This window comes from Pectinophora gossypiella, chromosome 15 (assembly GCF_024362695.1).
Source record: "Pectinophora gossypiella chromosome 15, ilPecGoss1.1, whole genome shotgun sequence".
Taxonomy (NCBI): Eukaryota; Metazoa; Arthropoda; class Insecta; order Lepidoptera; family Gelechiidae; genus Pectinophora; species Pectinophora gossypiella.
Genome location: NC_065418.1, coordinates 3,644,973 through 3,658,137, shown reverse-complemented (window position 1 = coordinate 3,658,137; position 13,165 = coordinate 3,644,973). Strand labels below are relative to the sequence as shown.

Sequence of the window (13,165 nt, the reverse complement as noted above, 5' to 3'; positions counted from 1 at the left end):
AAGCATGTGATGATTCGTCAGATGGAGGGCAGCGACATCGACGTGAGCGCGCTGTTCGGGCCCAATGCGCAGGCGCTGCCGCCGCCCGCGCCCGACGACGACGGCGCCCGCCGGGACCAGGAGGACTACTATCTCGCGGTTAGTACCAGGGTATTAGAAAACCAGGTATGCTCAATGCTATGAAAAGCCGCCATTGCCAGCCGTCTGATGACGTAAGTGTTACCACTGTGTTACCATTAAATTGGTATCTCCAATATTTCAAGGACGTAAATTTTATTATTGAACATAAAGCGAATGACTGACTGATGTATTTAATTACTATTACTTGTCATATAATTATACATAAATAAAACATTACATAAATTGAGATGTGCCCGCATTTTGGTCATTTAATATTTGTACTACCAGACGATATTTAATATTTTGGCGCCAACGCCTTGTACGATTCGTCGTCCGCTTTGGTTGTAGTTTTTTTGTTCGATATATGGTATTAGCGAGAAGATTCTTAGACATGACTTAGATATCCAGGACATTCCAGGGTCTGATGATGATCAGGAGGGTTAATATACATTTTTTTTGCATTGCGCACTTAATTTAAATGCGCAAATTTTAGATTGCAATGTTGTTTTTATGGATGAATTGCTTCGATGTGGCCTTTTTAACCCTCCAGCCGGGTCTGCATGACAACCGCGCCGCGCGCGGCTCGAATTATATTGACCGCTTCAACCAATAAACGATACGAATGCTATCTATGTAGATGGACGTCAAGCGGCTATTGGTCGAAGGCCTCGATACAATTCGCGCCACGCGCGCCGCGGTTACCGTGCAGAGCCTACTGGTGGCCATAGGAGCTCATTCAAATGACGCAATACCCCCGAGCCCCCGAGTATGGGCTCGTTTGATCCGTCTCGATGAGCAGTTTGCATGACATGCGAGCGTGGACCCGCAGAAGTTCCGGTCGTACGTGTCGTGCGCGGGGCGGCTGGCGCGGCTGGAGAGCAAGGCGGCGGCGGTCCGCGGGCGGCTGCTGCCGGGCGGCGCCGACCCGCCGCGCTCGCCCGCCAGCCCGCCGCGCCGCGCCGCCGCGCGCCGCGGGCTCTTCGCGGCGCCGCTGCCCGACACGCTGCCCACCGTGCTCACCTCCTGCGTGCGCGTCATCGCCACCTACGGTCAGTCGCCACTCACCACCGACCCTACTGCAAATCGACATAAAGGATTTGTTTGCTGCGTACACATTTACACCTTAGGAGTGAGCGCAGATTGTGTGTCTTGCTCGCATTTACGTGTTAAGCTCAAATCGCAGTTGCGTGACGCGGCGCGATATTATTGCCCTCTACATATTATCTAGAGGGCAATCGTGAGCTTTACACACGTTAGATATACAATTTTTGTATGGAGTATCCGAAGTACGGCATAGAGTAACAAAACAATACAATACCATTCAATAAAATAAAAAAGATGCATCTAAAAAAGTGTCCATGCTAAAAGATGCGTAACGTCTTTGAAATACTTCAGATGCTCTTCTCACCGTATACAGAAGTCTTAAGGTAACTTAAGGTGTTACTTTTCTAATGTTGTCTTGTAACCGTCAAGGAGAACTTCCATTTATAGTTATAGTTGTAGTAGTTAACGATGTATTTCTACCGTCAGGGTTGCGGCATCAAGGCATCTTCCGCGTGTCGGGTTCGCAAGTGGAAATGCAGGCGTTGCGCGCGGCGTTCGAGCGCGGGGAGGATCCGCTAGCACGCGTGCGGGACGCCTCCGACATCAACTCTGTACGTTACGTTCTTACATTTGTTGTATTTAATATTTGGAACACCAACAGCTCTTAAAAACTATAGCAAAAAAAAAAAAAAACATACATAAAAACTGAGCCAATGCGAGGTGTCCACCTATAAGTATATAAAACAGAATAAAAATAATAAAACGTAAAACTTATGCGCACTGACAAATGTCTTAGGACATATGAACTCAAATCATTCCAAAAAGTCAAAATTATTTATTGCACTCCGTATGGCCATCCATTTATTTATACATTTGTTGTATCATTCTTCTGGTAAGATAAGCTGTCTATCTATATTAATTCTTTATTTCCGTTATCGAGTGAGAACCCTCAGCGCTCCCCATTTGCTCGGCCCTGTAGTTAATGCCATAAGCGGCAAATCTACAATAAGTCACGTCAAAAAAAAAAAAACTTTCCTTCCCTACTACAATATATTATTATGTTGTTCACAAAACCCCTTTCTCTATGAAACTGTGCGTTTTACTAAACTAGGTCGGATCAAAGGAGTTAAAAATGCACATCGAAGCAATTCATCGAAAGTAATATTGCAATCTGATATTTGCGCTAATGTAAATAAGTGCGCAATGTCAACAAATGTGAAATAGCAATATTTTTTGTTTAGATGAATAGCTTTAATGTGGCCTTTTGAGGCCCCTGTTCTCTGTTAGTAACAGGAGTTAGGTCTCAGTTACATCAGGACGAGACATTTTCGCTTGAGAAATCGGAGAGTTGGAAATATAACTCGAGGTCATCGAATGGAGGTGTTACGCTTGCAATGAGTAACGTGTGGTGACGGCACGCAGGTGTGCGGGCTGCTGAAGCTGTACCTGCGCGAGCTGCGGCCGCCGCTGGTGCCGGGCGCGGTGGCGGAGCGCCTGCTGCGGGTGGCGGGCGCGGCGGGCGGCGCGCCGGGCGGCGCCGACGAGGCGGCCCTGCTGGCGCGGCTGCGGGACGCGCTGGCCGCGCTGCCGCGCCCCAACATGCTCGTGCTCAGATACCTCGCCGCCTTCCTGGCGCAGTCAGTACTTACAACCTTCCCCCACTTACTGCACAGTTCTTATTAGAGAGAGATGACACGGAAACGTAGTCGGCGGAACCGAAGTATGCACAGAATGAGGATATTAATATGCTTGATGATATGCGGCACTGAACGTATTATAAATTCATGCCTATGTTAAACAGAAGGACATATGCCTACTCAAGATTTTTATTTTTTTATTAATAGTACCGTCGCATGGCAGTTCGATGAAAATCTTGAAGTGTGGAAGGATGGAAGGGGAGACCTTTGCCCAGCAGTAGGACAATATAGGCTAAACACAGATTATGAATGTACCTTTTTGTGTTTAAACTTGCTTTGTTGATTAAGGCCTGGGGGTCTAAAATATATTTATCACGTTTTTCTATGTCTCAGTGTGCTTTTTCATACAAATTTAACGTTTAGTAAAAAATTACTGATTTGACTAGTTGGAAATTAGCCTATTACATCATTACATCCGGCTTTTTGCGTGATGTAACAAAATGACGATGGATCAACCCGTTGATTGCCTCCGCAGCCTGACGGAGTACAGCGAGCAGAACATGATGGACGCGTGGAACCTGGCCATCTGCCTGGGGCCCACGCTGCTGGCGGCCCGCGGCGAGGGCGGCGCGCAGGTGGCGGCGCAGAACCTCGTCAACGAGCTGGTCAAGCGCATCATCCAGCACCACCTCGAACTGTTCCCGCAGAACGTGGCGCCGCACGCGCTCTACAACAAACAGCCGTCAGTACCACCTCCCTGGCTTGTTGAATTTACACTCCTTATAATTGGTTATTACAATTTCGGAGGTATAATATACCCTGTGAAAATCGGGATAATGCTAGGGGCTGACAATTTCGGAGGTATGTGACCTAACCTGTATTGGGCTGGTTTTCCCTTCGCGGGTTGAAAGGTCAGACAGGCAGTCGCTCCTGTAAAAAACCGGCTAGCACATTGGTAGGCGTAACCATGGCGACCGCGATCTCGAGCGAGTCTAATAACGTCCATTTTCCCGATCTACAATTTTGCATGCGCATAGAATGTCGCATGTTGCTGACATGGCTCATGTAACTGCACAGTTTTGGCTATCATTAAATTAATACATCTTAGTAGATGGCGCTGCCAATTTTACGCACTTTTCTCAGGCCACTGGTACCCATTTCAAGGTGTGTTTTCTTCCGCAATAGAGAGCCAGTACAAGACCAGGATGACGAGGCTGAGGACGCGGCGGACGGGGCGGCGCCGACCGCAGAGCTAGACGCCGACGCGGACGACGACGCCGACGACTACGAGCCCGACATACGAGACGACCTCTCGCTGTTTGCTGACGATGACGGTATGTATGACAAGAACATTTTTTTGACGTAACCTATTGTATGCCTCAGATGGCATTGAATTAACTACTTATTTTAGCAGTTGTAAGGAAACAACGTTTGTTTGTTGCGTTTAAGCCTAAAAAATATGAAACTGTAATTCTCTTTTAATTGCTCACGATCCGGAGGTCCCGGGTTCGAATCCCGGTGGGAAAATATCACAAAAATTACTTTGTGATCCTTAGTTTGTTTAGGACATTACAGGCTGATCGTCCGAAAGTAAGATGATCCTTCGGAAGGCACGCTAAGCCGTTGGTCCCGGTTACTACATACTGATGTAAGTAAGTAGTCGTTACATGAGGCCTAGGGGCTTTTGGCGGCTCAATAGTAATCCTGACACCAGGGTTGATGAGGTTGGTAATGCACCTCACGACCCACACGAGAGAAGAAGAAGAAGAATAACTTTGCCAGTCTTTTTCTGCATTTGTAATATTTTATTGTGTATTATTTCTCAATAAAGACACACAACAAGATATAAGACACGACGAATTTATTAAAAACATCATAGAAGGAAAGCTAGAAGGAAAGAGAGGAAGGGGAAGACCAAGAAGATCATACATGGAACAGATTAAAGAAAATGTTAATGTCGTGTCTTATAGGGAAGTCAAGGAATTGGCCTTTGATAGACTGGAATGGAAAATGCTACACCGACAAGAGCGTGGCACTTAAATTGATGATGATGATTATTTCACAGATGAACTCAGCTCGGAAGGTGATAGTGGAGAATGGCGCGATCGGGACTCCGTTGGCCATCGCAGGTATATATTTTAACGTTGTTTTTAACCTTACAAATGCTACTCCTCAAGGAATGTATTTAGAACATTACCATCTAGGTTAGCACAGAAAAAAGTATTACATCCATTTTTAAATCAAACCAAGCACGGTTTCCTAATAATATACCTAAAGTTGGAATTATCTGCTTCATTACCTATTTATAGTACAACTTTTCAAGCATCTTATTACATTACCATCCCGCATCTTATCTTACTGACTACACTTCCTCTTGCCTGGAAGAAATTGCTGCAGAGCAATAAGGCCGCCTATTGTATTGCTTTCCTTTTTTGTCTATATTTAAATCATTTTATAGTGATAATTTGATTTGATTACCGTCTTTTAATGTATTGTTGTCCGTTGGCTATTGAATGCGACGACTTTATTATTATTTATTTAATATTATTTTTATATACTTAGTTTACAAAGCATGCTATAACCCGTCTATTTTTGTTACACAGGGCAGAGAGCTCCGAGAGAGGCTCTTCGCAGGTAAACACATACATTGTTTTAAGTTAGTTAGTTATTATGTGCTTTAATTAGGTAAACACATCTTGATATTTCTATACAGGGCGGTAGTGACACCGTACTGAATACTGAGGGGAATGATTCAACTCTGAGTTAATAATATCAAGTGGAATAATATCAAAAAATAAGCACGCGTTGGCGTTGGGCTCACGATCTGGAGGTCCGGGTTCTATTCCCGATGCGAGACATTGTCGAAATCACCTTGTGAGAATGTCCTTTGTTTGGTAAGGACATTGCGAAAAACTAAGATGATCCGTGCTTCGGAAGGCACGCTAAGCCGTTGGCCCTGGGCTAGTAGCCCAAACACCTCCACCAACCCGGTTGATTTGGGGGAGGCCTGTGCCCAGCAGTGGGACGTGTATAGGCTGTTTATGTAAAAATAAGACAAAAATTGAAAAGATAAGTAAGCAGTGTCTATGAGCTTATGAATACACAGGTGTTGTCCCGCAGGTGCGCGTGGCTTGTCCGGAGGGCGCCGTCCCCGCGGCCGCCGCGCCCGACGCCGCCGCCGCCGTATGTAGGTACGTTGTTATACCACGCACCATATCACCATGCATTCCATCCACTACGCACATAGGCGGCTTCGTAAGAGGACTGCAACGGTTTCGGTTTGCCATCGTGGTTACTCACGGGGAGGGCCGTGACGTGATATCAATTGTCTATAGTCTAAATATTAATTTAAATTCAAAGTCGAATTCAGTCGAACCCGAGACACTACAAAGTAAGTCATGCGTTCTCCGAACAAGTCTATCGGTTAGCGTCAGAACCCCTGGACCAAGTGCGATATTTTATGTTTGGAGACTATCAAAGTTCAATAACTTTTTAATACTATTTGGTACGTACATTAAATTATCTAGTACCTCAACGACAGCGGGCTACACAGTTACAAATGATATTTTGGCCGAACGCGAATCTATCGCAGAAAATAAGTTATTGTTCTCAGCAAAGAGAACCATTCAGTTGCCTTAAGTCAGTCAGATTGTTTGACTAATACGAGAATGAGAGGGAAGCTAATCAAATCTATCTCATACTTTTTAAAGTTCCATAAGAAATGTCTGATAAGGTAGACAAATTATTTTTTAGAATTTTAATTATAATTTATTTATTATGCAATGGCGTTGGATGCGACAATCAAATGATGAGTGAACTATTTTCATATCTCGAGTTGTAAAAGAAGTTTATTTCGATATCGATAAATATTACTAGACGCGGCTACGCCGCTGCTGACGACTGACTTGTTCAAGTGTCACATTTCATTCATACGACGTTCTATATGCTCTAATTCGTAATAATACTATGGCTCCGATTCCTGCATACACCTCTTAATTTTATTTTAAGTTCTACCCGTCATAGTCTTATCCGCCGAAAAGGAAAGGGACGGATGATTGACAACTGTTAATTTCAAACGAATGAATAACCCGGGCGGATAAAATAGGCAAATCGCTCACATGAAACCTGTTTGACGTATGCTGACAACCTAAGGAAATCGGGTATATAAAATATTGGCCTAAAATTGACTTGTGTTCCATAAATTTTATGTCTGTCGATTCGGGATGGGCGTCCCTTTCTTTATCGGCGGAAAAGAAAATGTCAGGTATAACTTAAAATAAAATTAGATGGTGTGTATAGGAATCGGCACTCATGCTAAACCATATCTATATTATTACACCACGCACTCGCTATTCATCTAATGCCTCCTTTATGACTAAAAAAAATACTCCTGTTGTACTTCACAATAACATAATAACTACAAATATTTTAAATTTTTTATTAAAAGCATGCTCTCTTTTCTTTCTGGATTTATATAACTCATTGGCATAGACTAAGGAATAATACCACGTATAGAACGGCAACTTTCCGTGCCCCACCAGCGGGTGAGCTAGGTTTACCTCACCCCTCGGTCTTACTTTAGTGTTCAATCGTATGGGCGTCAGACGGCCTACACACAGATGCGAGTGTAAGATAATGTCAATGTGCAGTGTCTGTGTAAAACGAGGATTTTTGTATGAAGTGTCCAGTGTGCAGCATACGTTTAAGTTGGTGTCCAGTGTGCAGCATAGGTTTAAGTTGGTGTCCAGTGTGCAGCATAGGTTTAAGTTGTCTCTAGTGGGATTAGTTATTGAGCTTGAGTACCTATATAATATGGAGATCTGGAACAGCGCACATCGGATTTTTTTCTATTCTAATTCGGGCTAAGAGTGACACACTTCATGTCAAACAAATGTCAAATAGCATTTTTGCTATTTATAGATGAATAGAGGGTCTAAAAAGGCACATTGAAGGAATTAATTGTAAAAAAAACAATATTGCAACTTGACATTTGCGGATATAAAAGTAAGTGCACAATGTCAACAAATGTCAAATAGTAATATGGCTTTTTTAGATGAACTGCTTCAATGTGGCCTTTTTAGACACCTCTTATTTAACCCCATGTGTAAATTTGGCAGCCTATATGTATAGCAGTGTCGCTCGTGGTATAACCGCCCGTCCCCGCAGGCTAGCGGAGGCGACGCCCGACCTGGTGCTGGACCTGCCGCTGCGCGCGCCGCCGCCGCCCGCCCGCGACCCCGCCCCCGCCCCCGCCGACACCGCCGACACCTTCGCGCACAACAGGGACACGCTCAAGAAGCGACCCCATAGGTAACTTGATGTCTAAACGTTGCTTGCTTTTTGATACATTCAGTTTTGTGCGCTTGTTTCTTGCTATTGTTGATAGCTGATAAGCATTTATTAATGTACCCATTTCGAATCAAATAAAGAGTGTTTCTGTCTCTTTTAAATCATTATTTATGTAACTGATCTATGACAAGAATTATCAATGAAGGGTATTTTCGGTATCCAATTCAGAAAAAAATCTGTAAGTTTATTATTAGGTAAGAATTTTTGAGGTTTTTCGTATCTAGTAAATGTCTTAATAAAATACGAGATTTATAGAATTAAGTTAAATGCTAAAATATTTGACTACATTATATAGATCCGGGTACAATTCAACATACCATAATAATAGCATAGTGTATAGTACACCGACTCCTCGCCAGCTATGTTTAAGACCTATGTAAAAGAGGGCGCGCCCAAGCAAAATAACGGAAAGGCAAAAGATTCTGTCAGTTCAACATTAGGTTCTTTATCTCTGTTGCACCTTAACAGACATACAAGCTCGAGTGGCAGTGGGGACACGGAGCCCGCGGCGGCGCGCAGCTCGGAGCCGGCGGCGGAGGGCGCGGGCGCGGCCCCCGCCTCCTCCCCCGCCGCGCCCGCGCCCGCCCCCGCCGCCAACGGCAGCCCCGTGCCGGCGCGCAACACGGCGCGCGTGGCGGCCAAGTTCGCCGACCTCACGCTCACGGGCGGCTCGCTCAAGCCGGCGCTGGCCGCCAAGCCGGCCCTGCTGCGCCGCCCCACCCCGCACCCCGTGCACGCCCGCCCCCACGAGCCCCCGACGGTACCCACACTCCCTATCCCCACCCCCGACTCCACCTCCGACGCCCCTACTGCGCCTGATTCTACGTGTTAACGAGAACCCTGAATACCGGTCATTGACCTTTAATTGATAATAGTACAGCCCTCGGGACCACGGCTCTAGTCGTCCTGTCCATGAAGGGGTTAACTCCTCGTTGACTCGTCTTTTATGACGTCCAGAGCGGCGATGGTTAGATGTCCAGTTTGTATGTCTCTTATGGAGTGTATGAAATTTGCGTGGCCAATTTTATGCAACGATTATTAAGAATGTACGTTGGAATTTTATTGGATGCGATGGGATTGCAATTGAAATAGCGATAAATTAATGGCATAAGATTATAAAAGATACAATTAGAACGTAATAAAAAGGGAATCCAAGCTATTTTATAACCTATTCCTTATATGTGTGATATAAACTATCATAATAATATCTTAAGTGGAAGCATTATGTGTAAAACCACAAAGTTCTTATTATACAGACATGGAGCATAGCCGCTGGGACTGAAATATGCTCAAAGCGATCATATTATATGAGGCAACTTTCCACATCACTCATTGCTTCTTTGGTATGGCGCAACCACAACAAGCGCTTGTGTTACTACGCAATGAAAGGCGGGTGAATCGATGTAGCGGTTCAGCTAGAAATGTCTTGGTGCGGCCGCGTGATACAGCGACGTGAGTTAACATGCGACAGGCGGACTCTTGTAATTTTCGCGGGCATATGTATCTCCCTGGTTCCCAATAAAATTCCAATCCGTACATAACACCGTTGTGATAATAACGGATGAATGGACACGTCCAAAATATGTAACGAGACGAACATATAGAAGCAATGCACAATATTTTACGAATAATGTAACTGTATTAGTGGTAACTATGGGCCCTTGGCTTCGTTTATCCTGTAGGTTATATGACGAGTCCTGATTATGTGGGGCTATTAGAATCTCATAGAAATATAATGGTGCTGATTCAGTACACACCATCTAATTTTATTTTACGTTATACCTGTCATTTTCTTATTCACCGAAAAGGAAAGGGACGGGTATTCGACATGCATAACATTTATAGAACACTCGTCAGTTTTGTATTAGCCAATAACCCGACAGAATTAAGTTGACCGCGCACGTCAAACGGATTGCGTATGAACAAGATGCCTATTTTATTCGCTCGGTTTATTTATTCATTTTAAAATTAATAATTGTCAATCATTTGTCCCTTTCCTTTTCGGCGGATAAGAAAATGACGGGTCTAACTATAAATAAAATTAGGAGGTGTCTGCAGGAATCGGGGCCATTGTATGTGTAAACGATGGTGCGTGTTAAGCTAGTGGGTCACACGGTGTTCTCGGCAATTTTATATGGGGCGCTGTTGTATAAATTGTTGATTTTGAAAGAGTTAATATGCTATTATAGAATGCAAAACAAAAGGCCCGGTCTCCACCTAAGCGAAGTGGATAGCTGATAATCGTCTCCTTATATTGTATCTGGGTTCGCGCATTTTTTTTTTTAAAAAAAGAACATTCAGATTTGATTTTTGTTATCAAGACCTCGCTATAGACACGCTAGTTTAAATCCAGGTAAAACTTTGTGATCTCAAAGCGAAAATTTAAATAGAAAAAAAAAATCTGATTTTTGTCTGAATCTGACAAAAGAATATTATATAAATGTGGCTAGTATAATGGGCACCTTTGCACCCGGATCAGTCAGAGGCGGGCTTTTTGACGAGTGCAGTAGATACCACAGTGTTGTGTAATTTATTGTGTAAATAAAAGTGGGACTTATTCTCACAAGGTCTCAACTATATCTCCATCTCGAGCTCGCAACTAAAAAAGTGCTACTTTTAAGTCTTCAAGAGTCAATAACTAATACAGGCTCCATATAAAAATACCGCATCGATACCGGCCGTCCGTTTGTGCTCAGCTGAAACTGATGTCACATCGAAAGTTGTGTAGATTTTATTTCAATTTTAAACGGTCGTTCGCGACGTCGTACTTTGTGTAATTATGTTGTTTAATTTATTTTACTAAAGGTTGTTTGTTACGTTCGATCATAACGGCAAAGGAAAGGTGAACGGCTTAGTCTGCGCATAAGTTATCACCGCCTGAGATATGTGAGCCACAGAAAAAAAAAGCGAATGAGCAATATCATGTACCCACTTTAGAACCCTGTCGCACTATCATATTTCACATTTAATGAGACATAGGCTACGTTCACACGGCGACTATTCGATTCGATATTTTCTCGCTTACGGGAGTACCGTATACGGGACGGCTGTTCACACGGTGCGAGGCCCACGGTTTTTTCTCGTATACGGTCATCCCGTACACGTGACAGCCGCCGCGGCGCGCGGCGTATTCGATGCAACCTGCCGCCAGTCGTTGAGTGCACATGGACATGGATCCCCGTCAATATCTTTGCCGTAGATCAGATGCAAGAATAACCTAGATTTTTTTATCTTTGCGAATATCCAGTTAGAACTTATGTCACCAACTTACGTATGTTCTACTTCAACTTAAGAAACCAGTTTGTCCGTGTGAACTTCTCAACGTAAACGCAAGCGCCAATGAGTATCGCATTCGTTAAAATCGTTTCGATAATCTCGCATTCCCGGTGGTAAGAACCTACGGTATACGGTAAAAAATATGTCTCGAATACGCGATTTTCTCGTATAGACGCCGTGTGAACGATTTTAAAAATTGCTATACAAATTTGGCTGTCACTACGATATTCGATAAAATCTCGTATACGATATACGTGAAAAATGACTCCGTGTGAACGTAGCCTTACGGTTTAGTTTGTTTGTCAAAAAGGTTAATGTGACATGGTTTCAAAGTGTATACATATTAGTACTCGTGATCGTACTGGTCAACAATGGTGGTGGTGTCTTTTATAAAAGGGCCTCATGTTTGGGTATTTAATTTGCTGTTTTGCATTTTTATCTAGCTTTAATCACACTAGTGTTTATGTGAATCGTTACGTTTGACGATCTAGTCTATGAGCTAGTGTGATTGGAGCTCAATGTTTAATAGGTTTGCCAATATTGCCAATGAACGAAAGGTGTTTGATCAAATATGGCTAATAGTATTGTATCTGAGCAATCAATATGTCAGACAAATGTAATAAAATTTGTGGCAATGAAGTATGAATGTGATTTTGGGGGTTAAAATAGCCACGTCGAAGCAATTCATCTAAGAAAGCAATATTGCAATTTGATTTTTGCACATATAAAAGTAAGTGCGCAATGCAAACAAATGTCAAATAGCAATATTGCTTTCTTAGATGAATTGCTTCGATGTGGCCTTCTTAAGCCCTCTATAAAGTAGTTAAACTTTGGCAAATCATCGACGAACAAAGATTGTATCTCATTTAATGTCACAATTAATAGGTGCTTTAGTGATGTGCTATTTTATTTTTAAATCAACTTTATATCATCGGCTGAGAACTCGCACGGCAGTGCTAAGGTACGTAACGAAGAGTGTATTTTATACGATACATAATATTATTTTATATTTAATAACGATGTAACCAATTATTTTTATATGGGACCGACGGTTTGTGCGTCGCTTTTAAAGGATATGCCATATCGAATATATGTATTTTTTGATTATAGGGTTTTTAAACCTTCGACTATGTATAATGATTTGCTGTGAATAGCTTGACGAGTATGTGTGGCGTCATTGTAGAGCGTCAGTGCGGACGCAGAGTGCTGTCTACTGGAAGGGTCGCGACTGGTTGAACTATGGGAATGTTAGGGATTTTAAATCCATACTATACATATGTGCTAGTTATGACATAATTAAGTCATTATATCATCACAATTGAAACATAATTGTGATGCAACGAGAACGTGCAGAATGCTTATTTATGTACGGTTTTTCTAGTATGTAGGCATCGGCTCAGACTTGTGCTATGCATTGTAAATGTCCGATAGTTATATTATCTAAAAATGTCTTTATTCCGTTGGTTACGCTTTAAATCGTATTATCTAAATATATATTTTGTCGAACGTCTTATCCGCCTAAAACTACTGCAGTTTCTCAATCTCTATAGTCGAGGAAAAGTAGTCGCAAGAAATCCTCGCCACAGGGCCCTAGACGTTGTTAAAAAAAATCAGTTTTTAAAATTTCTACGTTAAGGACAGCAAAAGTTGCTTTTTGTGCCTGTTTAATCTTAAAATCTACGGGTCTTATGTTAAAGTTTACACTCAGTTATAATACTTTCGTAAATGTAGTTCTTTTA

At 42.9% G+C, this 13,165-nt stretch overlaps 2 protein-coding genes across 2 annotated transcripts in view; both read left to right on the top strand.

Moving 5' to 3' along the window:
- LOC126373088 (rho GTPase-activating protein 4-like) overlaps nt 1–8,003 on the top strand; it is a 30,912-nt gene extending 22,909 nt beyond the window's left edge. Inside the window, exons 8-17 of the mRNA XM_050019079.1 lie at nt 22–138; nt 950–1,169; nt 1,651–1,775; nt 2,587–2,801; nt 3,337–3,543; nt 3,987–4,135; nt 4,867–4,930; nt 5,405–5,435; nt 5,922–5,988; nt 7,968–8,003. Of these exons, the coding sequence (XP_049875036.1) occupies nt 22–138; nt 950–1,169; nt 1,651–1,775; nt 2,587–2,801; nt 3,337–3,543; nt 3,987–4,135; nt 4,867–4,930; nt 5,405–5,435; nt 5,922–5,988; nt 7,968–7,972 (1,200 nt within the window). The 3' untranslated portion in view covers nt 7,973–8,003. The remainder of the gene's footprint in view (nt 1–21; nt 139–949; nt 1,170–1,650; nt 1,776–2,586; nt 2,802–3,336; nt 3,544–3,986; nt 4,136–4,866; nt 4,931–5,404; nt 5,436–5,921; nt 5,989–7,967) is intronic.
- Nucleotides 8,004–8,511: 508 nt separating this feature from the next.
- Nucleotides 8,512–8,982, top strand: LOC126373438 (transcriptional regulatory protein AlgP-like). The gene has a single exon (XM_050019596.1). It carries the CDS (start codon nt 8,512–8,514, stop codon nt 8,980–8,982), a length of 471 nt encoding a protein of 156 aa, XP_049875553.1.
- Nucleotides 8,983–13,165: the final 4,183 nt, after the last annotated feature.